Genomic DNA, 27365 nt, shown 5'->3' on the forward strand with positions numbered 1-27365 from the left:
TGTTTCGTTTTGTTTTTTTAACTGCTACCGAGACGCGTCAAAATATGTCCAGTGAAAAGGGTCTGTCACAGCCTATCACATCATTTTACATTTCTAAGATACATCCTGGGAGGATAACTTTGTTTTTAAGTGAACAAAACACTCTCAGAGACACTTTCAGAGCTCTGGGCTTTTTAACTGTGGTTTTGTCTGGATCATACCATGATAACGCTTCTAAAATGAATTATTTTAAATGAGTCATTTACCGAGTTCAAATGTTATTTCTGTATACACAATGCTAACAATTATTGTGTCGTTATTCCGTGTCCCTTAACAGTTTGTACAAACACGTCAATCTAACTTTTGTCTTTCGTGTTCCTCACACACCTCCCCCTCTCTGCCAGTGGTTCGTTCCTCACTCCAGCTGATCGGCCCAGGATCCCCGGTGGTTCCGTCCGTTGCTGGCTTTGACGGCCCCAGCGTCTTAACGTCGACTTCAACTACTTTAATTTGACGGACTAGGTGGCTGCTTGTGTCGTCAAATTGTCCACCCTACACTGAAACTCGGAAGAATTATCTGGGCAGAGTGACGGTTGTATGCTTATCAAAGCCAAGGGGATCTAAACGCAAATACGAGGCCCTCACTCCATCCACGGATTCACCTGCTACACCGACAGCTTGACACGGGAGACAGACATGGGCGACACGGGGAGCGAGGGCAGCAAGCCTCCGAGTAACGTTAACGTTATACCCCCTCGCTGCCCCTGTGGGTTCTGGGGGTAAGCAGAATAACCTGTCAAACGTCTCGCTTTCTTTCTCTGCCAGTAGCTAGCAGAGTCGATAGCCACTAGCATTAGCAGCTCAAACAGGGATGAGCTGCTTTTCTCCTTATTACCCCCTCCCCATTGTTTTGTAGCATTAGCTACTAGCTAACACCAGTTGGCCTCGGTAACCTTCTCCTGTAAAGGAAGGAAGCAGGGTAGGGAATCTGGGGTAAGCCTTCCAGGTTACGCGACAGGTGTGAAAGTGTTAATCAACTGGATAGTTAACGTGTTAAGTTCATGCATGAAGCAGTTAGTTAGAGACATCAAAGTGTCGCCATGAACCAGACTCTAGCAGAAAGAAACGGGCAACTGGTACTTTAAACTGAATGTGCCGGGGTGGCACAGACAAACTGGCACTGTGCAGTAATCCTGCTGTGTACAATTTGATTCATGTGTGTTGAGGCATATGTTAACTTTGCAACACATATGAGCCCAAATTAGGTTTTGTAATATGGACCGGTTGAAAAATGTATTAGTGTTATCACTCTTTGGCTAGTTCTTCAAATGTCGAATTTTAAAAAGTAGCCCACATTGTTGTATTTTAGGAAAAAATGGATACAAAATATTGTACTTTAGTGGACGTATTTATGATAGGCATTTATAAACACTTGCAGTCTTGAGTTTTCAGCTCAGTGGTAAAAAATCAGAGAAATGTAGCACTTAGCCAGACAAGAGAGGACCCCAAAATTAGTTCTCACAAAGTGAAATGAGACTATTGGAACTCACAAGTATCTCATTCCGTTTGTGTATATTTTACAAAAATGCCACTTTATTCACTAACCTTTGGATTAGTATGGAAATGATGTACAATACAAGACTTGACTTGACACTGCAATGTCAGTCACCAGCTCTCATCAGAGAATGTGTTTTCCATGACCAAAGGCATCAGTTTTTTCTACCTGACTAGAGTTTATGAAGTATTTAAATATCTGTGGAGTTGGCACGCAAATAATCATATCCATACCGCCTTGGCCTTTGGAGAAGCGTTTAAATGGGTTTGTTACAGTACCAAACTAAGCATGATGGCTCAATATTTAATTTTTTTAGTACATCAAATGTCTTTAATTTTTAAATGTTTTAAGTAGACCAAAGATTTGCTTTAAAAACAAGTTAATAAGTATAAACAATTATGAGTGTGGACTGCATAAGTTCTGTTACTTGGATAGCTAGTATTATTTATTTAGACTCATTTTTTATGCCATCCTCCAACAACTTATCTGCTACCAGTGGTGGTATCCGTTGTAATGGTACCAAGGACACAGGCACATATCTTGGCCAGAAATAACTGTTTGCTGGGCTGTGAGGATGCATAAATTGATTGAAAACGTCTTGCACTGCTTCTGAAAATATTTGGCTGTCATACATAAATATGAGTATTCCAAAAGTTCATATTGGGTAAATGAAAGTGAATACTGTCACAATTAGTATCAGACACTTGCTCTTTCTAAAAAGTTCAAAGTTTTTATTTTTTTTTTTCTCAGACAAATTTGAGAAGGTCAGGTGCGAGGTATTTAATTAAACTGACAAGGAATAAGTCAACGCTAACTTAAGCTTTTAGTACATTTATGGTAACATAGCATGTTGTCGTCAGCACTTCACCCATTTCCGTGACCTCCACTTGTAGTCCGTATGTGAGTAGGTGCGAAAAAGGGCACATTTATTTTGTGCCTTCTGATTATTTTATTATTTTACTAATGAATGATTTTCTGAATTTTGCAGTTAGGCTGTGAGAAAACATATTTTAATGTGGCTGCAATGACAGAGTGAACTTCAACCATTTCTTGGCCACATTTATTTTAACAGTTTTGGGAAAGCAGTTTTTAAGTTGCCTTGCACATAAACAATAATTCACTTATTGAATCCATATTTTATATCATCATGTACCCACATGGATATAAAACATTTTATTTGTACTGAATGGCAAAATCATGATAGCACCAGCCCATTTTAAAGATTTCATATTAGCAGAAAAGATGTATAATGCTGAAAATGGCGATCGCTGTTGACAAGGCTATGCAAAATGACTGGATTAGTCAAGTAATTACCCAGTCACTTAGTTTAATAACTTGTTCTGTATTGCTATCCACACCAAAACATTTTGGATCAATACAAGCACTAATTGTGTGCCTCGCAGTAGTTTGTAGATTGTGTCATTTTCAGAAAGAAAGCCAAAGCAGAGAACAAGCTGTTCGGTACTATAATAGGATGTTACAAAAGTCAGCAATGATGCATCCAAACTCTATAGTTTAGCATCAAATGCCCCTTCCTATTTAACTTTCTTCTATTTGTGAGATCTACTCGCAAGCAGCCACCTGATCTGCTTATCCGTCTATGTTCCAGTTGACTGCTCAGCTGTGTAAGTTGTAAGGGTAATGCTAAGTTGTCTTTTATGAAATGTCAATAAGCTAGTTTTTTTAAAACTGTTCAGGTCAGTGTTCTCTCCAGGCATTTTTCTGTGTGTGTAAGAGGATGGGGAGGGAAAAAAAGCATAATTATGGAAATTAGCATTGAGCAAAACATTAAAAATCCTTTAGGCAATCTAAGAGCTATTCTTTCCAAAGTATGACCTTCAATTTTAGTGTATTAAAGATTACCGTTTGAATTCAAAATTGGGTGTTTGTTTGATAATGTGCCACCCTTACAGTTTCTTTTGAGAAACACATCACCTGAAATAAAATAGGTATTTCTAGCACACATGAAGAACTGCATGGTATGTCTGCTTCCCCAGTAACATAAAACTAAAACAGTTCAGTCCTTTGCCGTTACTTTTTACCCCCAGTAAAGGTATACCATCATCTTAAAAGTAATTGAGCCACATGCACTGGTGATACTATGCTTTGATTGCTTTCTATCACCTGAGTTCTAGCTGTATTTATGTTGTCTTTCATTTACCTGCTCATGTCAAGAAAAATTGTTAAAAACTAATTTCTTCAAAACATTTATCACCCTTCCAATATCTCACTCCTTTGTGTCACTCAAGCTGAATCACAAAGGCAGTGGAGCCTGTCTTCCTGTCTGTTCCAATCAGATATTCTCATTAGTAACAGCAGTAGGCCAACTATGAAATAGACATGTTGTGTGCACTCTGTTCAGGCTTCAGTCAGCTTAACAGCCATGGAGCTGTTTTTTCTCCTGCATAGTTTTTCTCACCCTTCTTCACCCTTTTAATTTCCTTAATGAATCTGTAGTTTGATTACCTCTGATTGTAAGGTTGATAAGAGGATATGACTTGATGTTTACCCAGCATTGGCTTCCTCCCTGCCTGCATGTAATGATGAGGTTTCTCCTCTTTCCTAACTTCTTGCTTCATCCTTTCCCTTTTATACCTGAGACTACACACCAGGAGACTGACAGAAAGCCCTCAGGTTGACTGCAGCTGACCCCACATTTAGAAATGAGGACAAAGGTGTGCAGTGGAGCGCCCAAAATAAATAGAATGTGACTGATAGCAGCGACCGTCACGCTCAGTGCACAGACAGTAAGGACGAAGGCTGCAGAGGAAATGAGAGGAGCCTTTCTCAGACTAAACCCAGAGCCATCTGTTGTGAAAGAGCTGTGCCACTGAAATCAGCAAGGCTCCATGACAATAGATAACTTATATCAAAAGTCTTTATTTCCTTCAGGAAGGAAAAGTATGTTGAGAAAACTCTAACTACCACACTGATACTTTAACCCTTACTGCTAACCACTAGCTTTGAGTCTGTATCCCCATTAACATACTATGGGGAATTTCATAACAATCAGAGGGAACTAGTTGACTTTTGTTCAGCTCATCTTAAAGTAGTTTTAAGAACCTTGTGATCAAAGTGAGACAGAATCTAAATCCAAAACACAGAAACATAATGTAAATCTGTACTTATATTGACTGTTCAGATTGTTCTGGTAAATACGTTGGAGGACTGGCATGTCCAGTGTGTGTCAAAAAGAATTATCCAATTTCTTTAGGTAATGAACATAAAAGTTTGTGGTACATTTTAAAATACATGACTGACTATAAAGTTTTACATACAAAACCTATGTTTTGTATTCACAGCTGCTCAATATGTCCCCCCCAGACGCACTTATGTCTGTACAATCAAACTGATCAAACTCAAAGATAATTCTGTTATGCTATATACTGGCAACCAGATGAAACTCAGAAAGCCCCTCTCTCTAACAGTACGTGTTTCAATCGTTACTGGTGAACGTCTGCAGAATTAAAGTACTTTGAAGTCAGAAGATTCTTTTTGATACGCCCTGTATTTGTAGCAATAATCCATACTTTAGTTTGTACTGCAACAAATCAGTTTATTTTACATTGTACAGACACTATGTGTGACAGGTTTGTTTTCTTGAGTTTTGAAAACTGGATAGTTGTATGAAATGTGTTTAAAATTGATTTAATAAAGAAAAAAATAAATAAAAATAGTCTTTGTAAGTTTTTGTAAGTGTACATGAGCAAAAATATAGCCAAAAAGATACATTTCACCGCTCACTCTCACTTTTATCTTAGCCTCTTGTCTGTTTTATCTTATACCTTTTACTGCAAAACTGTTTTTAACACCCAGACTGCTCTATTAACACAATTGCGTCGCATTCCTTTTCCTCAGGTCAAGCAAAACCATGAATCTCTGCTCAAAATGTTTTGCAGGTAAGTTATTGTTTTAGTGGGAGTTTGTTGACTGATTTTTCTGTCTTAAAACCTCCAAACAAAGAAAATGTCCTCATGTCCATGTTTCCATAGACACTCAAAAGAAACAGCCAAACGACGACTGTGCTCCAAAGGCCACTTCAAACTCTAACACCAGTCAAGCAGACATGTTCTGTAATGAAACAAACAACAGCATTAGTCAGTCCCTCATATCAGACGACCCTTTGCCCGGAGAGATAGGAGTGACATCTCTACCTGTTCAGGACGGTAAGACAATCAGCAAGTTTTTCCTTTGGATCTGTGGGTTGTGAACATTTACACTTTAAAATATTATGAACTTAAAGGCTTGGTAATATAATGTGTGTAATTTGTAATGTGCGCCCTACACATGGAAACAATGTATGATTCATAGATTTCAAATTTAGAAGTGAGTTAATGTGTGCCTTTATAAAATTGAGTTGTCAAAACCAGAGCTTTTAGATGAGAGCATTTTTCTGTGGAACACTGTTAGTAGATTCTGCCAGCTCAAGCAGCAGCTGCAGTATCCCTGTCCTGGCTATATTTGTCCTCATGGCACAGATAGAATGATAGGAAAGGGCATCTATTCAGAAGTGAAGGTTTTAAGAGGACACCTACAATTGCCAGGGCATCAGTCATTGCTATACAGTGACAAGGTTATTTGTGGAGGCCAATTCATAACAGAAAAATAAAGTGGCTACAAAACGGATGTGCAGAAATGGTATAAAAAATGCCACACTAACCTGGTCTTTTATTATGTTATTAAAATAATAAAAGACCAAAACTGTAAGGCTAGACCCCCTATGCTAAGTGAGCCTACCGCAGACATGAGCGAGACAGATAAATATGAAGACATGCCGGCTCGGACGTCGCCCGGATCAACAATGTCCACGTCAAGTGTTGAGGAACCAGGGCACCCTGACGAGAAGTGGGCTACTTGAACAAGAAAGCATCGGTGGGCAAGAGACGAAAACAGGGCGTTGTTGGAATGCTACTACGCAAGTAACCCTGGCGGAAGGGGTTACATGAATAGGATGAGGGACCTATGGATTCTTCAATACCCAACATCCACAATGAAGGCGAAACAACTAGTAGCTCAGCGTTCCAACATTCAAAAGAAGGGACTGCTCTCACAGCTAGAGATTGATGAGGTACAACATAAATGCTACAGCAAGGGGGAGCCAGGACGCCAGGTCAGGGGGGAGATATCATCACCCCCACCCGAGATTGGGTACAAAGCCCCAAGTACGACAGGAGAAGGATCGTTGAGTGCGAGAGGAACTGACCTGAAAGATAGGATCATGGCCAAGCTTGAAACCTGGATCCCCCGTAGCCGGTTACCAAGATTACGGGAAGTACCAGAAGGTCTGCTCGATGATGTTAATGCAGCACTACGGATGTTACCTACAGCCACGCTTACCGAGACTAACAAGCTGATCTACAATATGGCAGCAGTGATCATTGAGATGCTTGGCTACAAGTTGAACAGCCACAAGGGGCAGTACCCTCCATGGAGAAGGAGGCTAGAGGGCAAGATCAAAGTAGCACGGAGGGAGGTTAGCCAACTAACGGAGTTGCAGAAAGATGCGACAAAGAAGGTGCATAAAAAATACAGCAAGCTGTCCATACCTGAGGCCTTGGAAACTGCCAAGCAAAGACTCACAGCCTTGGCCAGCCGCTTGAGGAGGTACACCAGAGAGATAGAAGGCAGGAGAATAAACCAGCTGTTTTCCACTGAACCAGCAAAGGTGTACTCTCAGTGGCAAGGGAACAATAAGAGAACAGCACCACCAAGGCTGGAGACGGAGCAATACTGGAAGAGCATATGGGAGACGGACACAACCCATAACGGCAATGCTCAGTGACTAGTGGATCTGAGGGCAGACCATAGCAACCTCCCTGAACAGGGTCCAGTAACCATCACGGTGGCAGAAATCCAAGCAAGGGTTTCTAGTATAAAGAGTTGGACAGCACCAGGCCCTGACATGGTTCACGCCTACTGGCTGAAGAAGCTGACTGCACTCCACGAGCGTCTGGCAGCACAAATGAACCAGCTGCTAGTTGACGAGAGACACCTGGAATGGCTAACCGAAGGTCGGACAGTCCTGATCCCCAAGGACCCCAAGAAGGGACCGGTCCCCTCCAACTACCGACCAATAACCTGCCTCAGTACTACATGGAAACTCCTGTCAGGCATCATATCGGCTAAGATGAACAGGCACATGGGTCAATACGTGAGCGGAGCACAGAAAGGGATTGGCAAGAATACCAGAGGCGCAAAACACCAGCTACTGGTAGACAGAACAGTCAGCCGAGCCTGCAAGACCAGACTGACCAAACTGTGCACTGCCTGGATTGATTACAAGAAGGCCTATGACTCAATGCCCCACACCTGGATCCTGGAATGCCTAGAATTGTACAAGATCAACAGGACCCTGAGAGCCTTCATCGGGAACTCAATGGGTATGTGGTGTACAACACTAGAAGCCAGCTCCAAGCCCATAGCACAAGTCACCATCAAGTGCGGGATCTACCAAGGAGATGCTGTCCCCACTGTTGTTCTGCATAGGCCTGAACCCCCTCAGTGAGATCATTAACAAGACTGGCTACGGATACAGACTATGGAATGGAGCAGTTGTCAGCCACCTCCTGTACATGGATGACATCAAGCTGTATGCCAAGAGTAAACGAGACAGGCAAGACCCCAGGTGCAGGCTGTGTAAAGATGCCCCTGAGACAATCCAGCACATAACAGCAGGGTGCAAGATGCTAGCAGGCAGGGCATACATGGAACGCCATAACCAAGTGGCCGGCATAGTATACAGAAACATCTGTGCCGAATATGGCCTGGAAGTTCCGAGGTCAAAATGGGAGAAGCCCCAAAGGGTGGTGGAGAATGACAGAGCTAAGATCCTGTGGGACTTCCAGATACAGACGGACAAAATGGTGGTGGCTAACCAACCGGACATAGTGGTGGTAGACAAACAGAAGAAGACGGCCGTAGTGATCGATGTAGCGGTTCCGAATGACAGCAACATCAGAAAGAAGGAATACGAGAAGCTGGAGAAATACCAAGGGCTCAGAGAAGAGCTCGAGAGGATGTGGAGGGTGAAGGTGACGGTGGTCCCCGTGGTAATCGGAGCACTAGGTGCGGTGACTCCCAAGCTAGGCGAGTGGCTAGCTTGCATTGGAGATCATTGGAGATCTCTGTCCAGAAGAGCGCAGTCCTGGGAACAGCTAAGATACTGCGCAGGACCCTGAAGCTCCCAGGCCTCTGGTAGAGGACCCGAGCTTGAAGGATAAACCGCCCGCAGGGGCGAGCTGGGTGTTTTGTTATTTTTTATTTGTTTGTTATTTTTTATTTATAGATATATATATACACACACACTGAACAAAAATATAAACGCAACACTTTTGTTTTTGCTCCCATTCCCCATGGGATGGACGTAGAGACCTAAAATTCATTCCAGATACACAATATAACCATCCCTCCCAAACAGTGGTCACAAATCAGTCCAAATGTGTGGTAGTGGGCACATCTGCTATATTGAAATAATCCATCCCACCTCACAGGTGTGCCACATCAGGATGCTGATCTGACATCATGAGTAGTGCACAGGTGTACCTCAGACTGCCCACAACAAAAGGCCACCCTGGAATGTGCAGTTTTGTCTCACAGCAAAATGCCACAGATGCCACAAGCAATGAGGGAGCGTGCAATTGGCATGCTGACAGCAGGAATGTCAACCAGATCTGTCGCCCGTGCATTGAATGTTCATTTCTCAACCATAAGCCGTCTCCACAGGCTTTTCCGAGAATATGGCAGCGCATCCAACCGGCCTCACAACCGCAGACCTCGTGTAACCACACCAGCCCAGGACCTCCACATCCAGCAGGTTCACCTCCAAGATCGTCTGAGACCAGCCACCCAGACAGCTGCTGGAACAATTGGTTTGCACAACCAAACAATTTCTGCACAAACTGTCAGAAACCGTCTCAGGGATGCTCAACTGCATGCCCGTCGTCCTCATCGGGGTCTTGACCTGACTCCAGCTCGTCGCCGTAACAGACTTGTGTGGGCAAATGCTCACATTCGATGGCGTCTGGCACGTTGGAGAGGTGTGCGCTTCACGGATGAATCATGGTTCACATTGTTCAGGGCAGATGGCAGCTGAGAATGTCCCAGTTCTTGCATGGCCAGCATACTCACCGGACATGTCACCCATTGAGCATGTTCGGGATGTGCTTGACCGGCGTATACGACAGCGTGTACCAGTTCCCACGAATATCCAACAACCTCGCACAGCCATTGAAGTGGAGTGGACCAACATTCCACAGGCCACAATTGACAATCTGATAGACTCCATGCGACGATGTGTTGCACTGCATGAGGCAAATGGTGGTCACACCAGATACTGACCGGTTCTGGGTCCCCAGACCCCCAATAGCGCAAAAAACTGCACATTCCAGGGTGGCCTTTTGTTGTGGGCAGTCTGAGGTACACCTGTGCACTACTCATGATGTCAGATCAGCATCCTGATGTGGCACACCTGTGAGGTGGGATGGATTATCTCAATATAGCAGATGTGCCCACTACCACACATTTGGACTGATTTGTGACCACTGTTTGGGAGGGATGGTTATATTGTGTATCTGGAATGAATTTTAGGTCTCTACGTCCATCCCATGGGGAATGGGAGCAAAAACAAAAGTGTTGCGTTTATATTTTTGTTCAGTGTGTATATATATATATACACACACATACACACACACTTTTTTTTTTTAAAGATTTGTACATGTAGCATGTACATATAACTCTTCGATCTGGCTATTTAAAGCTTCACAAACTCCTGGTTTTGATTCTTTATCTGCCACTAACAAATTATACTTGTCTGACCAGTGACTGAAAGTACTTCAATTTAATGCCTGAAACTGATGCTCAAATATTTGGCTCCACAGCAGAAAATCATTTGGATGTAATCATAGAATCATATTGCTTAGACTGAGTAAATAATACCACATTACTAGCTAGGAAAGTGTTTAATGTCACCATTCTTGAAAAAGTCAAGATATTTGACTATGTTGCATTCCTAGTGTTACACACTTTTTACAAACTCCTTTAAAACTATATAAGGAACAGGTGGATCATATAACACATTTGGTGCAACTCTTTATCTTTTTACCACCTTTTTACCACCCACAGCCACACTGCCTCTTGGCTGGCTCCAGCCTGTACACATGCACACTGCGGCCTTTCCTTCACAGATATCTATCATAGTTGCTGCAAGGAGGGAAAAAAACCCCTCATTGCATAATAAAGGATTTCGCACGCCTCAGTCACAGTCTTTTCATCCTGCTTCCATATTGAAGATGGTACCCGAGTATCTGGGCAACCACCAGCAGATTCCTCGACAGCTTTTGTCCTCAGCCTCTTAGGGTTTTAAACTCTGGGCCTAACAGTGTCCCTGTAACACATCACCTAGTCTGTCAATCTAATACAGTTTAAAATTTCATTTACATGTCTAAAGGGCTTGAGATATTTATACAATTAGTAATTTTGATCTTTAATTGCAGATTTTTTTTTTTTACATTTTTTTTAAAATTGCTAAATAATTAATTTTTTCAGTTGAAAAATCACATTAAAGTAAGAAACTAATCTTCTTTTCCTTCCTCTTTGGTTCTTTTACTCATTTTGATCCCTTTCCCTTCTTTTTTTTTTTCTTCTTTTTTCTAAAAACTAATTTCTGCCTCAGGAGCATCCAGCAACGACACAGTCTTGGGTTCATTCTCCACTCCGACAAAACGTACATTTGAGTCAGGTATACCTCAGTTCTATACTACTACAATATGCACTGTTGCATTTTGTTTGTATGTTTTAGTCATGTGCACTTAGAAAGTTCAAATTGGAGGACCCATTAGCGTCAATAGCATATAACTGATCCAACATGGCTGGGTTAATGGTTCTTCCAGGACAAGTAGCGGACAGCAGGATATTACTGATGCAACAGAATGTGCCAAGGCAAATGTAAAGCCAATCATGCTGTACTAGAGTAAATGAACACCATGAATATGCAGTATATCCACATGTAGTTGTTGCGCGGAATGATAACATCGACATGCAGTATGGAGATTTAAATGGCAAAAGTCACATAGAAAGAGAATTGTAGCTTCATGGTTAGCAGCATCTTCATTTGATTCTATAGATTAAAAACATAGATTTTGATTAATGAAGAGGAAATGGGTCACAGTGGCACACCACATGTGGATCTGTGAAGGACAGCATTATCATTAGCACTAATGGGAATCTACTGAATGAGGTCTATAAAACAGCCAGACTATTTCCTATTGCAGATTGCTTTTATTGTTCTTTCACCATTAGGTGGCACAACTTGCTAAACTCATGCGGGCACACTCACACACGACAATGTCTAGTACAGAGTAGGATAGGCTCAGTAAAGGTGTGTGAACATACTGATCCCTTGTCTAAAAAAGCAGGATCATGTCTAGTAATACACATACTCACACAGCGTCATTTAAACCTTTTACTGTTGGTTGAGTTGACATTTCACTTTTTACAATCTCTCTAAATTGGGGCCATCTGTATTTCATTTTAGACATTTGATACACTTTGACTTTACCTTTTGTACAATATTTAATCTTGAATTAAAACGACATTAAGTCAACCAACCGCTCATCAGTTTACAGTGCAAATGCCCTGCCTTCACATATTTTCCTCCTTTAACTTATAGTTGTTCACTTACATTTAAATTTGATGTTACAGCTTGCTAAATTGGGTGCCGAGATCTTCTAGGATAACAAAAAGCAGGCAAGAATGAATTTTTTTTCCACAACATGCAATTGCACATGTGCAGACACACATACACACAAAGGGATCGATGGAGCAGACTAGGAGGGGATCTAACTGTTCAGCTTGGCCTAGTTCTCAGAGATTTATTGAGCGCTGATCTGCATTTCGGCCAGGCCAGTGAAAAAGTCTGCAGGATTGATGAGAAAAGCTGAGTTGAAATTCTAGCCAACCAGTGAAACCTTGCTACATTCTCTTGCTGTCTCAGGTGCTGGGCTGCACATAATTTAATGCAGGAGTACTATCAATCTCGCTCTTCCTTTTTTTTTTTCTTTTTTTTTTTAAAAATTTATCACAAAGAAGAGTTTAGTTCCAGTTTGCCATCGTCTGTGCAATCCCAGTTACAGAATAGACCAATTCTGACAATGGTGTATTGGAGTTTTTCTTAGGTTCCTCAGGTTTTGTATTGTTTATTCCATGGTAATAAAAAGTAAAGAAGAATTTTGGCTTCAGTTGCTTTAGATTTATTGTATCAAACCATTTTAAATTTGTTACACTTTGCATTTTTGTGTCTGCCGTACAAAACAGATTAATTTTCATTGAATGAATTTTTACATGTAATGTAATCACAGTCTAGTCTGATTTAACTCAATAGAAGCAGAAAAAAGATGCAAAATACTCTTAAGCTATTACAATATTGCTAGTCATTTTGCTGAAAGTCAGCTTAATGTAGTTCCAGACTTTCAGTGTTTCATTGCATTAAGAGAATCTCTAGGAACTATTTTTCTTAGATGTATAAATTTTATTTGTTTAGCACCATTTAAAACATGGCTACAAAATACATACTAAAGCAACAACAACAGTCTTAGTAACAAGTAAAATAAACAAATAAATTAAGAATGAAAATGTGAAAGTGGGTTTGAAAGAAAAATGAAAAGCTGAGTTTAAGTTCAGTTCCTTTGTTGCAGGGCTCTAACTGGCAATGCCTGATCTAAAAACAACAACAAAAAACAACAATTAAGCAAAACAGTTGTAGCCAAATGTTGTTGTTTTTTTTTTTTTTTTAACTTATTTTTCTCTCTCTTCTAAGCCTCAGATTCAGAAAGTGATGTTTCACCTGAGAAGCGAGCGAGAGTAGGTGGGATCCCAGAGGGTGAGGAGTCTTCATCATCATCATCGTCTTCATCCTCGTCTCGCAGTGGCTCTAAACAGCGGAGCCGTAAGCGTTGCCATCGCTGCCAAACCAAACTGGAGCTGGTACAGCAAGAGCTGGGTTCCTGTCGCTGTGGTATGATGACACATTTTCATATGTACAGTATTAACATACGCATCACATGAACACTTACGCAAAGGAGCATTATCATTAAGTACATGCATAATACTGTTAACTTAAAGATATCACCTTAGACCATGTTATTACCTTATGTTAATATGCAGATACATACATAAGTACACTTCGGTTAGCTTAATAATAGTTTTGTGAATTATGTGTCCAGCACAGCACCGTTACCTGGACATTTCTTTGTGTGTTGAAAAAAATATATATATATATTTTGCAAGCCTTGAGGGACCATTACAGGAAAGCCTCAATGTTTCACATTGCACATAAAACATAAGCCAATTACCACAAACACTAATGTAGTTCAAACCAATACTTGGCTTGCTAATCAACTTGTTTGCATACAAATTAAAGTACTTGAAAAGTCAGAGCTCTTCACTACTTAAAGACCAATCTGCTTAAACCAATGCAATAATTTCTAAATTGGAAATTGACTTGCCTTTTTTTTTCCACCAGGTGCTGCTTAATACACGGGCTATCCATCCTTAATAGTCCAGTGCTTACTATGAAAACATGCTTTTTACAGATTGAAAGGGAAAATGGTGGCAATTACAGTGATTTCTGACTGTTGCAGTAATTGCAGATTACTTTGCTAATGGTTCTGCAGAATGTTCCACAGTGTAAGCCAAGAAGGTCTGATAATGAGCTGAAAGGATGAATGCTTTTCAGATTGTATTGGGGTGAAAAAATAGCTCAAGTAGTGAATCTGATCCGATGCTGTTAGTCTCAGTAGTTTTCTGCTTTTACACAGTTGCTATTTATCGTACTAGGTATTAATATAACACAGAGTGGAGGCACTGGAATTGAACAGCTAATTATATCATATCTTTTAATGTGGAGACCTAACAGATGAAGGAACCAAAGCATTTCCTTTTAACCTAATAACAGTGGTCCTGCTAATTTCTAAACATTACTTCTGTGATTTTTCCCATAATGGGGAAAATGCGAAATCTCTCTCAATTATATGTGTGGCTAAAATGTAAAATTCTTCTAAAGTCAGAAAGACAATCAACAGACGATGAGAACAGGGAGTACTACAACCTTAAAACTTGATTTCTTGTTGGCCTTCTGACCTTACTTCAAAACATGACAGTAAGCTTTGGTTTAAGTAATTATTAATCTGGGCATACAACACGGTTTAATCACACAGTGGCTGCAGTTTGTTTGACCTTGCTAGCCGGCTGCATGTTGTAAAGCAATGGGGACAATGAAAAAACACTTTGTAAATAATTAGCCTATTAATTAATGTCTGCCATACAATAACTGGTGACTCACTCACTGGCAATTAGATTTAGAGGTTAGATTAGGACGAAGCACCCAAGACCAAGGCATAGATGTTATCCAGAGAAGAACCCCAGAGGTGAAGGTCTTCATCTGCTATGTTTCTAACCAAGGGTGGTATGCTGCAGGTGCAAGAGACAGTTTGGGCCTTGGTAAAGAGGCAGTGCAGCCAGGTCTGTTTTTGGTGTACAGAAGTAGGGATTGACAGGTCCAGACACACAAGCTGTTATTATACTTGCAGTCTGACATTTTCCAGGCATATAACTGTAAGGGTTTCCTTTACAGCGTGTGTGCACACATCAGCTCTTCCTCATCCTTTATTCATTTTTGCCTCTACGTAAAATAAATATTTTAGACATGTTGGATTTTAGCTGTAAAATCTTTGAAACTTACAGTATACTCACAGATTGTTTTTTGCATCACAAAATACATTCTCAAGTCACAACGTCTCTTCCCAGTTCATTAATTTTACAGAAGAACTCAGTTCACCATTTTGTTAGAAAATACCAGCAGTGAGCAGAGGACAAAATTTTTGATTTGTGGTTTCTAATAGGGGGAATATTCTGTCCAACGTGACACAACTTTCCTCCCTTCTAATCCACTCGCGTGTGCTGTAATTGTATAGGTTTTAATTGCCTAGAAACCAGATGTTAAACTGGGCCTTTAATCACTACTTATTAAATGCCAGTAGCGTTATTATGTGTATTAATGAATGAATTTAAGATGATGAAAGCTAACGAGCTTCCCTGAGCTTAACGAGCCTCCACCATTGGCAGGGCTTTTTGTTGAAAGTGCTACAGTAGTTAGAGGGAGGAAACACTATCTACTGAAAAACGGAAAAGCATTGAAAGAGGAAGCGATCAAGTAGAATGTCTTCTTTGACACACAGGCACTGTGGCAAGTACTACATGTTATCTGCCCTTGACCATTTAAAAAGTATATCTAAAGACTAAATGTTTATCGACCTTTACTGGCATCTAAAAGTAATGCTACTCTTTTGATTTTATTTCTCGTTAAATTGTTTTAGGTGTGCTTTATGTAGCCATATCTTTTTTCTTTAGTTCATGTATTAACTGCGGTGTGTACAGTTACAACTGCAATATTTGTGCATTTACTTAAGGCAACAAATTAATCCCTCCTTGTCTCTTTTATCCACAACCCCAAACCCGTCCTTTAGGTTATGTCTTCTGTATGCTCCATCGGCTTCCAGAGCAGCACGAGTGTCTGTTTGACCACATGGGCCGTGGACGTCAGGACGCCGTCCTCAAAATGGTTAAGCTAGACCGCAAGGTGGGCCGCTCATGCCAGCGCATCGGGGAAGAGTGCTCTTGAATAGTCGTTCCCTCAGAAGAATCTTTAACAGGGATATTATTTTCTTGTCTTTTTTTTTTTTTCCTCGAGATTTTTGCTTTTTTTTTTTTTTTTTTTTTGTGAGAGTGGAGATACAAACCTCCACCTTTTTTCTCTTAAAACTATGCTTGCTCTTTTTGAATTCCACTATCGCCTATCTTGGTTGTTTTCTGCTTTTGTTGGCTTGATTATATCCCTGCTGCCTTTTGGAAAAAACCAAACCAAGGAAAGACAAAACAATAAAGAGCAAAGGAAATATACAGTTTGTTCCCTTTTGTTGCAAACTCTCGACTTCATAAAAATGAATCAAGTAAGATGACATGAATAAGACAAGAAATGCAATGCTTTATACAAGTGTATTTCTTGGAAGCCAGACTTTACTCTTTACCTCAGAAAAGGAAAGGAAGAAACTGAGGAGGAGGAGGAGAAAGAAAAGGTTATCTTTCATGTACTCCTTGGCTTTGGCGCTGTTTATAGACTGTGCTCTTTACCTCAAAATCAGACCAGAGCTGCTTTGTACTCTGCGCCAAGCATGGACTTTGTGAAACAAACGAGCAAGCGAGCCTCAGTTTAATTCAGTGTCTTACCCCCCCTGGCCATCGATCACCCATAACCCTTAACCTCTAGAAACACAAACACCTGTTAAAATCATCCACCTCAGGATACTGAAGCTCAGTCTTCCCTCCTCCCATCAACTTCCATCCTTCTCTCCTACTCTACACAACACAATTTTCTCCATTCATTTAGGATTCTGTGAGGCTGTTTCTGCCACTGTGGATGATAAAACTGTTGGTGGAAGTCTAAGTCCATATATTCAGAACTTGCAGGCTGTCTTGGACTCAGACACACACAGTGGTGGTGGGAACCGTAAACCGTTTGTCCTTGAATAACTGAGACCTGTCTTCAGTGTCAGGATGTGACTGAGGAAGACTTGAAGATTTTGTCTTCCTCTTTTTGTCTCTCTTATCTCTTTATTATGTGCAAACCTTTCACATAAAGACATTTCCTCTTCACATCCATAATCTTTTTCAGGATGTGTACAAACTTCAGCACGACAAAATTTACAGGATGTGAGGGATAAAGCGTTCTTATGATTTGGACTTGGACCTGCATTGCTACACATTACTGTACTTTTGCTATCATACACAGTTTGACTCTGGTGATATTTTATGCGCTCAGCTGTTGTTCACATTGAGCACAAACAGGTAAAATCTAACGTTGCTGTATACATAATTTGATCTGAAGCTGCAGTAGCAGTTTCTGATGGCAGTCTGGGTCTCATCATGTTTTTTAGTTATCTTTGTTCCCAGCTTTGAAGCAAGATTTTGTATGGGCGTATTTGATTCCTTTTTACCAGTACTTTAATATCCCTTACTATAAGTTGCGATTTCTAGCTAGCATGATGAGATCACATGCGTTCTCCTCTTCCTGTGCTTCTCTTTGGTTTTCTCATCTTTCCCTGTATTGATTGCTCTATTTTCTCTCGTTTAATTCGTTATCCCTATTTCTTGTTGCGCTGTAGATGGAGGGCATAGGGCTGGAGTCAGTGTGCTGAAAGTTAAATTCAGTAAATAATTACCTTCCAAAGGTTTTCCAGATGGAGTGTAGAAAAAATGAAAAGAGAATGCGTAATGAATGAATATTTGGTATCCTAAATAAAAAACTTATTTAACCTTGTTAACATTTTGCATTTCAAACTTACATCGAAGTTTAGAGCTGAATTTTCTTTTGGTTGTTAAGATATCAAGTGAGAAGGTCACTTGTGTAAAATTCTATAATTTTTCTTTTGCTTTACCGCTTGCTTCTCCTCTTCACCCTTTTTTGTTTTATTGAAGAAGAATAAACTGGATTAGACAAAAATAAATCAATCTTTGGTGTCTTTACTGGCTTAGGAGTGTTATATATCAGGTACATCTTGCCTTTTTGCCTTCAGAACTACCTTAATGCTTTGTGCCATAAATTCAACAAGATGCTGGAAACATTCCTCAGAGACTTTATTCCATTTTGGCATGATGGCATCACGCTGTTGCTGCAGATTTGTTCACTCGGCATACAAGATGCAAATCTCTGGTTACACTGCATCCCTACAGTGCTCTATTGGATTGAGATCTGATGACTGTTGAGGCCATTCGAGTACAGTGAACTGTCATGTTAAAGAAACCAGTTTGAAATTATTTGAGCTTTGGTGTTTTTATCCTGCTGGAAACAACCAGCAGAGGAAAACAAGGAACGGACATGTTCAGCAGCACCGCTGTGGCATTTAGACAATGCTCTGTTGGTATTAAGGAGGCCAATGTGTCCCAAGAAAATATACTGCTGCTAGTTTTTATACTATAAATATCTGTTTACTGCTGACAGAGAGCTGCTATAGATCTACACACATTCGTTTGTGTGTGGCTAATGGAGAATTTTAACTAAAGAGGCCTCTGACGGCAGCGGTGAGTCTTGTGGGTTGGCTGAACTAATTAATGTAGTTTAAGAAAAAGAAAACATGCCGCTATGATCAAAACAAATCTTCAGATGTTCAAGTTGGTCACCTGCCAGCCTGAGTGTAATCTCTTATCCTGCTCTCACTCAAAGGGAGTCAAAACTATGTGAGATAGCATCTAATGTGAAGTAGGTGTGAGGAGTTTCTTCTCTGTAAGTGAAACTTAAAAAAAAAAAAAAAAAAAACCTGCTTAAAAACTTTATAAATCACTTGCAGTTTACCTCATCTTTAGCATTGCAACATGTTAATTTTACATTCAGTTCTGTATTGCAAGAGCCTTAAGTTAATAGTTATTTTGCTACTTGTCATTATTTTGGATTTGGCTCAAGTACATTGTTTTGATTTGTAATCTTTTAAGCCCCCCCAAAGCCTGGTTATATATTTATGTATTTTTATTTTTTATTAAAGTTTGGCAGGGTCTATACTTTTCTTCTTGTTTTATATTGTGCTGATTATATCCTGCACCCTAGATAGAAAAAGTTCCTGGATCGGGTGGCAACAAGGAGCATAAAATCTGTATTCGCTGCAGGCTGCCTGGTGTTAGAGAGGGATTTAGAGGATAAGATGTTGTGGCCGGTGGTAAGTAATCTCCTTACAGCTCACCAAACAAGGAAGCCTGCAGTTCTTTCCACCTTCATTGGCTTCCAACTGTTATATACACCATCCTTGTATTGACTATTGCCTTGTTAAATGCTTGCTCTCCACGCCTCTCCCTGTGTCTTTATGTTTCGACTGATATCACTTTCTCTATGTGTCTCAGAAGCACTCACAAGTTAGGAAAGCGCTGACGTGTTTCTTCCTGCTTTAAAGAGCAGGCACCAGTTTGAATAAGAGTTTAGTGAAAGAATAATCTCAGATATACAGTAAATGCAATAAAGGATAATGAATTTAATGTCCGATGAAGCTGTTTTCCAGGCAGAGCTGGTTATTCAATATAATTGTAAAGTCACTTATTAGTCTGATTACATTTGATGAGCACTCATTGGTGTGAAAGCATGTCTGTAATTACATCTGATGCATTACAGCCACTTAAAGACAGAGGATTCCTTATTTATAATTCAAATAAATGATACAAGCGGACACCTCGTGTCAGATCTTTGAGGAGGGAAATTATTTACTTCATATACTTTTTAAAACAAGTTGTTTTTTTTTAAAAAATGCATATGTCCAAGATATTTTAATTTAATAATAATTTAATTTAATTTCTAAAGTGCTCCTGTGCAATAGTTGCACAGGATTTCTGAAGGCTTTTTGATGGTTTTCTTTGGATACTGGCTGCTTTTCATGACTTTCAACAGTCATTGGTCTAGCCCAAGGGTCGGCAACCTCCGGCTCCGGAGCCGCATGCGGCCCTTCAGTCCTTGTACTGCGGCTCTGCGTGGTTTGGGAAAATAAATTAGAAGTATTTAGCTGAAGTGTATTTTATTTATGTTAGTTCTTTTTTAACTTGTACTTCTAAATTGGAAGATTATTGTGATATTGAAATATAAAAATAAAATTATATTTTATAATTTTTTCATCGCTCAAAATACGTGTCACACTCACAGAAGCCTAAATGCCGTGCATTTATCGAGACTTTCAACCCCAGGTAGGCCAATTATAGATCTTCGGATCCACATTATGTCAGCAGCTGTTCTCCACCGTGAACTATGTTAAAAACAAACACCGCTCACGCCTCACAGACGACAGCTTACAGTCCTGCGTAAAGATGAAAGTGACTTTGTACAGCCCCGATTTGCAGACGCTGTGCGCAGAGGTTCGGGACCAGAAGTCCCATTGTAAACATACCACGGCAGCAGTGGGTCATTTCGGACCACTTTTCACACACGGTTGCTGTACGCATACAGCTGGCTGTAGCTTTTCAGCTCACAGCCCGACAACACAACAGCATAGATGGCACAGACTTTAGGGCGGCGAGGCGTGATTGCGGGTGCTGCTCAGGTGCGTCCGCCTCCCATGCAGCGGCGCTGCAGACCACGCCCCGCCACACACATTAACCAGGTAAAATATATATTTAGGCAGAATTTTGCAAATATCTAATTTTTTAGCAGCATAGTGCTTTTTTCCCAATTATTTTTTAAAAGTCAGGTCAAGGCTCCAAAAGCCCAAAGGCGATATGAGGGTCGCGGCTCACAACAGTTTTTGTTTGCTACATGGATCATTTTAGTTCAGCTGGGTGTCTTTCCTTTTGTTATATTTCTTTAGGAGTTCAAAATGTGTTAGTTACATAAATAAAATGTAATTTTCTCTGTAGCACTTCATGGATTTCATAAGCAACACACCTTAGTTGCTCTGTGGATTCTTTTAAAAAGCAGTTGAAAACCTTTCTGTTCAAACAAGCCTTTTGTTGATCTACGTATTTTATATTCTTTACATTATTTCCATTTGATCTTTTAAATTGTGTATAATGTCTATTGATTGTATTGTTTATTTTAATCTTTGTGTACAGCGCTTTGTGACTGCCTGTCTGTGAAAAGCGCTTAATAAATTACTTACTTACTTTAGTTGTTCACACAAAGCATAAAAGTAAAAAACAATATATACAGTGTTATCTTCATTTTAGATGTGAAAAAGTATTTGCAGCTCCCAGTGTTTTCTTTTGCGTGGAAACCGGATCCAAATGGCTCTTTGGGTGTTAAAGGTTGCTGACCCCTGGTCTAGCCCTTGTACCTCAATATTTTCAGAGTATTTATTTATTTTAGCCATTTTGTTTATTTGGTTAGCCTTTTTTTTTTTTTTTTTAAATTTAGAGACTGCGTTGGTTTGGACATGTGCAAAGGAGGGACAGTGGAATGATGTTGAATATGGAGCTTCCAGGAGGAGAAGCGGAATACTCAGAGGATAAAGTGGTAATGAAGGACATGCAGAGGGCTGGTGTGACAGAAGAGGCAAATAATCTGCTGTGGTGACAGATAAAGGGAGCAGCTGAAGGAAGAGGTTTGTTTAGCCACTAATTACCAAACGATCAATCTAACTCAAGAGATGAACTACTGTTTTGTCTACAGATAAAAGGGAAACTTGGCAAAGAACCTGTTTCAACCTCCTAAGACCCGAACTCTTCCACGGCATGCATTTTTAATTTCTCTTTGATATTTGGGCTGATTGGGAACTGAGAAATTTAAAAACGAAGAATTACCAGATTTTTTTTTAACTTAATTTTTCTTTCCAAGAAAAATGAGAGCCACATATATATTCATTTAAAATTTCGACAGAACAGTAGCAGTATAATGTCCTCGTAAGTGGATATCAGGCCCTTGTAGAGCAAAATTTAGTATTTTGGTCTATATAACCCAAAATGTGATGTCCACATATGTGGACGAAAGGTCCTAGGAGGTTAATATAGGAGCTTTTGGCATGCTGTTATACAACAGCCTGTTGCAACAACACACAATTTGTTCCCATTTATCTAATCTACAAAAAATTGCATTTTGGGAGTATTTTAGTATTATTTAGTAATTTATCACCAAAAAGGTGATTCAGGCTGGGCAGAAGAATGAAAGTAGGTTGTTTTTTTTTTGCCTTATATACTTTATTTCCATGTATCTTTGCATATGTTCCAATAAATTGCTGTAGCTTTTTCCCATTTTTCTAGCAAAATATAATGAAATTAGGGCAATCTCAAGACCTCTGCACAGTAGTGCAAATCTGTGAGTGAATACTGATTGTGTGGCAATGTTATATATTCTACTGCAGGGTAAATAACAGATGTTTACTTACACATTTGCCTTGTAGAGTTAAAAAGAATATGACAAACACAAAATGTGGTTATGTGCCTCTGAGGCAGCAGTATAAAGCATATGTGTCTTTATGTTTGTGCTACTTAACTAGTTTCTTGTTGCTGTTAAAAAGGCAACATTACCAATCCCTTTTAGCACCCCCAACATATTTCTGCTGATGTTATTACAGTAAGCCATCAGCATGAATAGGCCATGTATTGAAAGCATATGTTTCCATTCTTTGATTGTTTAAGTTTATACAGTCACTATCCCTATCAAGCCATAGACTCCAGCACCGTCCAATGATTTTTAACCACCACAAAGTGACTTTATTCTGCAGAAATCTCAAACAGGCATGCTGCTGACATTTGGTCAGGTTTAAGAGGAAATTAGCAGCAACGGTGGCAGATTCAATCCTAATATACCCATAACTGTCTGTCTGACATTTTTTTTCCATGTGACCTTTAAGGAAGAAGCTGACAGCACACTTCTTTTCAATTGCTGGCTGACTTCAACAAAGAAAAGTAAAGAGTAAGAGGATGGGAATTTAATGAAAAATTACCAGTGAATTTGGAGGTCTGTATTACACTGAGAGCCTGTAATAGATGGCAAGCAAGAGAGGGTTTCAAATTTTTAAACTGATCTCAAACATTAATCATAGCCATACACACTCATTAATCCATGATGTCCTCCAGTGCGCTCAGTTTCACAAACCTAAATTTATTAACATGACTACCTGAAATTATATGACGTTTTTCAAACAGAGTGGTTTATGTAAAAGAGCATTTCATGGCCCCGGAGAGAGTGGTGTGTACTCTATTGAGAACTTTCAACTCACCTATGTCAGTGTCCGTTGAAGAAATAAGTTTGACTGCAAGTTTTAACTCTACATTCTGCTTGGGATCTCTTGAAAATTGATTTCATTTTTTTTTCTTCAAACACTCATTCTTTTGCATCCCTGCTTTTCGTTCTACAAATAGCCCACAGCATAAGATAACATCTACTTAGTTCAAAACAGCTCTTTTGCTATTAATACATTCATCATTTGTGCTATTCCACTATTGATTTTCACTTTCTCACTTCTTTTTAAACTGCCAGTTGAGTAGCTTTTCTGCATCGCTCCACTCTGGTTCTGCCTCTTGCCCGGTCCCATAACCTATCCTTTGTCTTCCTTTAACTCTAAACAATCCCTTTCCCACTCTTTGTTGCTCAGTGTAACACAGATGGGGAATGTAGTGTTCTGCTCTACTTCTGAGTCTGTTTCCAAGACACAGAGGTCAAATATGTTTGGATTTGAGAAACTGCTTTGGCATCTACAGCATTCTGACCATTTTGTGCTTCAGTGGATTTAGGGCTGCAGTGTTTTTCTAATGGGAAATACCCCCTTTTTTTGACAAGCGTGCATGACTGGTATATTCAGTTAAGAGTAGCCACATTTCGCAGCAACCCCACAAAAGATGAGATATACCAGTCTAAACTAAAATAGGTGGCCTGCCATGGCTGCATCACCAACAAGCTGACTATAATTAAAAAAGAAATAACTAATTCAAGTGAAAATGATCCACTTAAATTTAATTAAGTGGTTTATCAGTGCACTAAACCTTGAAATGTTATTTGTTGAACATCATTTTATTGAGATCAGGAAGGTGTACCCAAACAGAGGATACCACTGATGTAGGAAGTATAAACAAAAGCAACTTTAATAGAAGCTGTAGATGAAACAAAGACTGGTAGGATCTGAGACTTTAACACACAAAAACACCCGCAGAGTCCAGGCAGACACAATCCTGCGAGCTTTGAGCTAAGTTAAGCTGTTCAATATCTAGAGAAGACACTTTGTTGTGGAGCTCTGACAGGGGCAGGATACAAACATCATGCTGTTTGTTGATTTTGACACGGGTGTCCAAATTCACAACCCTGAGAAAGCATGACAGATATTCAGAGTGGAAGCGTGGCAGTGCACACAGAGCCATAGCCTTGTTAAAAGAACATCACCAGCTGACTGGGAACACTGGCTCTATGCTTCACACAGACTCCACATTCTTGGATTTCTTAAAATAACGGAAAACACACATATATGAATGTCATGTGTGTGGTTATGATCCCATACTGCAAACTGTTTCCCCCTTTTTTTAATAGGATTACTATTTCCTAAATGCATTACAAATATGCATCTGGTCATGAGTTACATCTTTGTTACCGAGTTGTATACAAAATCAGATATATGTAACCACCATCACACTTTACGTGAGTGATTGTGACTGAATTACAATGTTCCACCTACATATTCTACCGAAACTGTTTAGATTCATTACATTCTTATTTTACTTAATTATTTGGTTTATACATTGAACTTCAATACATATTTCAAATTCAACAGCCTCCAACAAAAGCAAATAGATAAACAGTGGAGTTATTTATTAGCATTTCTTTCTTTCTTTCTTTTCATCGAAAACATGCTCCTTTTTACACTGGTGTGCAGCATTCGAGTCACACAGAGATGCCTTTTTATATTCATGCAGCTCAGGGAACATGTTCCTTTAGTAGTAGATGAAAAACAGAACAATGAGAAGTTGAAAAAGTTGTAGAGGAGAAACTATTGTTATCAGAGTCATTATATTACTTGGTAAAATATGAAAACAGTGTGTTTCTGCTATAATATTAATTTCACTTTAAATTCCATTTACCAGTTCCTCAAAACACAAATATTATTCAATATTATCTTGATTCTGGCTTAACAAAAAGTTAATGTCTTTATTTCGGGTGGAATGTGGTAGCCTTCTCTGACTTTTGTTATTCACAAAAATCTTTTTTTTAAAAATCTCATATTAATAAATAAATAACAGCTTAAAAATATTAAAACTATTTTGCATTTTACTTTGTCTGGGGAATCCTGCTGGTGATTAGCAAATTATCAGCACTTTCATGTCAAAGTCCTGCGTTTTGTGTGGGGAGCTACTGAGTGGGAAAAAAGTCCCTTTTCAAATTAACATAACTCATGTGAAGCTGTGAAATAAACAAAAGCAATTCTTACATTTACTCTTTCTTTAGACAGATGATGTTACTTTAGAGCTAAATCCAATAAGTTTGACTCAGACTACATACACTCACACACAGCTACATCAAGAGTTCTTTGCTATTACCAGCACTTTTTTTCCCCAAGATACCACAGCGATAAAAAAAAATACTTTAACAGAAATAAAAAGTTTTAGCTAAGGAAGCCACATGCAGGTATTTATTAATTATTATTGACTTACGTTGCTTTCTCTACCAAATAGGTAAACATAATCATGGTAAAGTAAACAAGTGTGATCTTACATTATCCAGAATGAACTTCACAGACTCTTTGTCCATGTATTGTATGTGCACCTCGATGTTTTGTTGTATGTAAACACATGTGCTCTTTTTGTATATATGGTCTTCAATTTTTTTTATGTCTGCAAATATCAGCTTGAGCATTTCTTTTTTTAGATGCTGCTGCTATCTTTCAAATGTAAAATTGTCCTAAAACTACACCTCACAACCTTTACTGTACTATTCTCAACCATGCACACATTTAGGTATTAGTAACACTTAATATTATAGCTCATGAGCAATGTTGTCATTTGCTAGCTTTTACTATGTCATTTTTCTGAACTGATGTTGTACTTTAGGCCAGGGCATGACTCCCACTTACATTTCAGGTTTGAAGCCTTCAGGGTCATCCCTTCTGAATGAGAAAGCTCCCCTCTTTGGAGGGGATCTGTATATGTACTGTACGATTGTACATACAATACAATGACTAACATCTATTACACCATGCTTCTTAAAAGTATTGTGTAATTACCATGAAAGGATGAACAGATTTTTTTTTTAATACATCTAAAATACTATGAAGGAAACTACATGAAAATACTTGAAGTATAATGTGTGTTTACTTTCTTTGATACATCTAATCATTATCCCATTTCTTTAATAGTAGGTATTGCCAAATACTATAAAATGACACTCTACATTCAGAAAACTGCTTTGTAAATGTTCAAGGTTCAAGGTTCTTTATTTGTCACATGCATAATTATACAAGTATAACACACAGTGAAATGTAGCCTGACACGCTCCTCGACATGTGCAAAGATTTTGGGGGGGGGGGCTGTAGAGGAAGAACATCATATACAGTATATATATATATATATATATATATAGTATATACATTGGGTGAATGTGCAGTAGTAGCAGCAAGCAGGTGAATTCTGTACATTAATAAGAATAGACATCTGACTACATTGGAAGTTTGATGGTATAAGAAATGCTATTTGACATTTTACAACACATCTAAGCTACGTACACACACACACACACACAGAGCGCTAGTGAGAGAGAGAGAGAGTTCCTCTCTTTTCTGTTTGCACTATTTCTGTTTCCACTCTCACCATCTCTTTGCCCTTGTTGGCATTTCCATAATCTCTCTCTCACACACTACTATCCTTATCTGGAGCTAATCTAACCACTTTAGAGGACAGAGAGGCTACCACACACACACACACACACACACACACACACACACACACACACACACACACACACACACACACACACACACACACACACACAAAGTAATATATAGATCTGAAAACAAAGCTTCACACCGAGTTAGTATTTTTGATCAACAAAAACAGAGCTTTTCATAACTACTAAGCAGAGCAAATATTTGTCAAGATAAAGCAACAGTAAACATAGGTGACATGTGCCTCACCAGTGATGTTAGGGAACCATCTTTATGGACTTGCTAAATCTCTGTTTTTGTTTGTATAGTGCAGGTTTATGTCATTGACATATTGTCCTTTATCAGCTGCCTGCACAAATGTTTGAGAATAATCGAAGGTCATAAATAATAACATCCCTCTAATCACCTCAGGAATTAGTCAGTTGAGCAGGTACCATTTATGACCCCACATT

The 27365-nt window shown here is 39.3% G+C and overlaps 1 protein-coding gene across 2 annotated transcripts; it reads left to right on the plus strand.

The window, feature by feature from the left end:
- The first annotated feature begins 375 nt into the window (after positions 1–375).
- LOC308398974 (AN1-type zinc finger protein 3-like) lies at positions 376–18090 on the plus strand. Of its 2 annotated transcripts, XM_080885872.1 has the most exons (6): positions 377–758; positions 5393–5433; positions 5527–5700; positions 11205–11270; positions 13347–13544; positions 16054–18090. In XM_080885872.1, the coding sequence occupies exons 1-6, from the start codon at positions 676–678 to the stop codon at positions 16206–16208; spliced, it is 717 nt and encodes a 238-aa protein (XP_080741998.1). In that variant the 5' UTR covers positions 377–675; the 3' UTR covers positions 16209–18090. The 2 variants fall into 2 exon arrangements, with proteins under 2 accessions (XP_080741999.1, XP_080741998.1); XM_080885873.1 differs by lacking the exon at positions 11205–11270 and having other exon boundaries at positions 376–758.
- The last annotated feature ends 9275 nt before the right edge of the window (positions 18091–27365 follow it).

The sequence above is a fragment of the Rhamphochromis sp. 'chilingali' genome (genome assembly GCF_963969265.1).
Source record: "Rhamphochromis sp. 'chilingali' genome assembly, chromosome: 6".
Taxonomy (NCBI): domain Eukaryota; kingdom Metazoa; phylum Chordata; class Actinopteri; order Cichliformes; family Cichlidae; genus Rhamphochromis; species Rhamphochromis sp. 'chilingali'.

Coding starts and splice junctions, on each gene's coding strand:
- LOC308398974 (XM_080885872.1), top strand. CDS start 676: ATGGGCGACACGGGGAGCGAGGGCAGCAAGCCTCCGAGTAACGTTAAC. Junction 5,434..5,526: donor CTGCTCAAAATGTTTTGCAG/GTAAGTTATTGT, acceptor ATGTTTCCATAG/ACACTCAAAAGAAACAGCCA. Junction 11,271..13,346: donor AAAACGTACATTTGAGTCAG/GTATACCTCAGT, acceptor CTCTCTTCTAAG/CCTCAGATTCAGAAAGTGAT.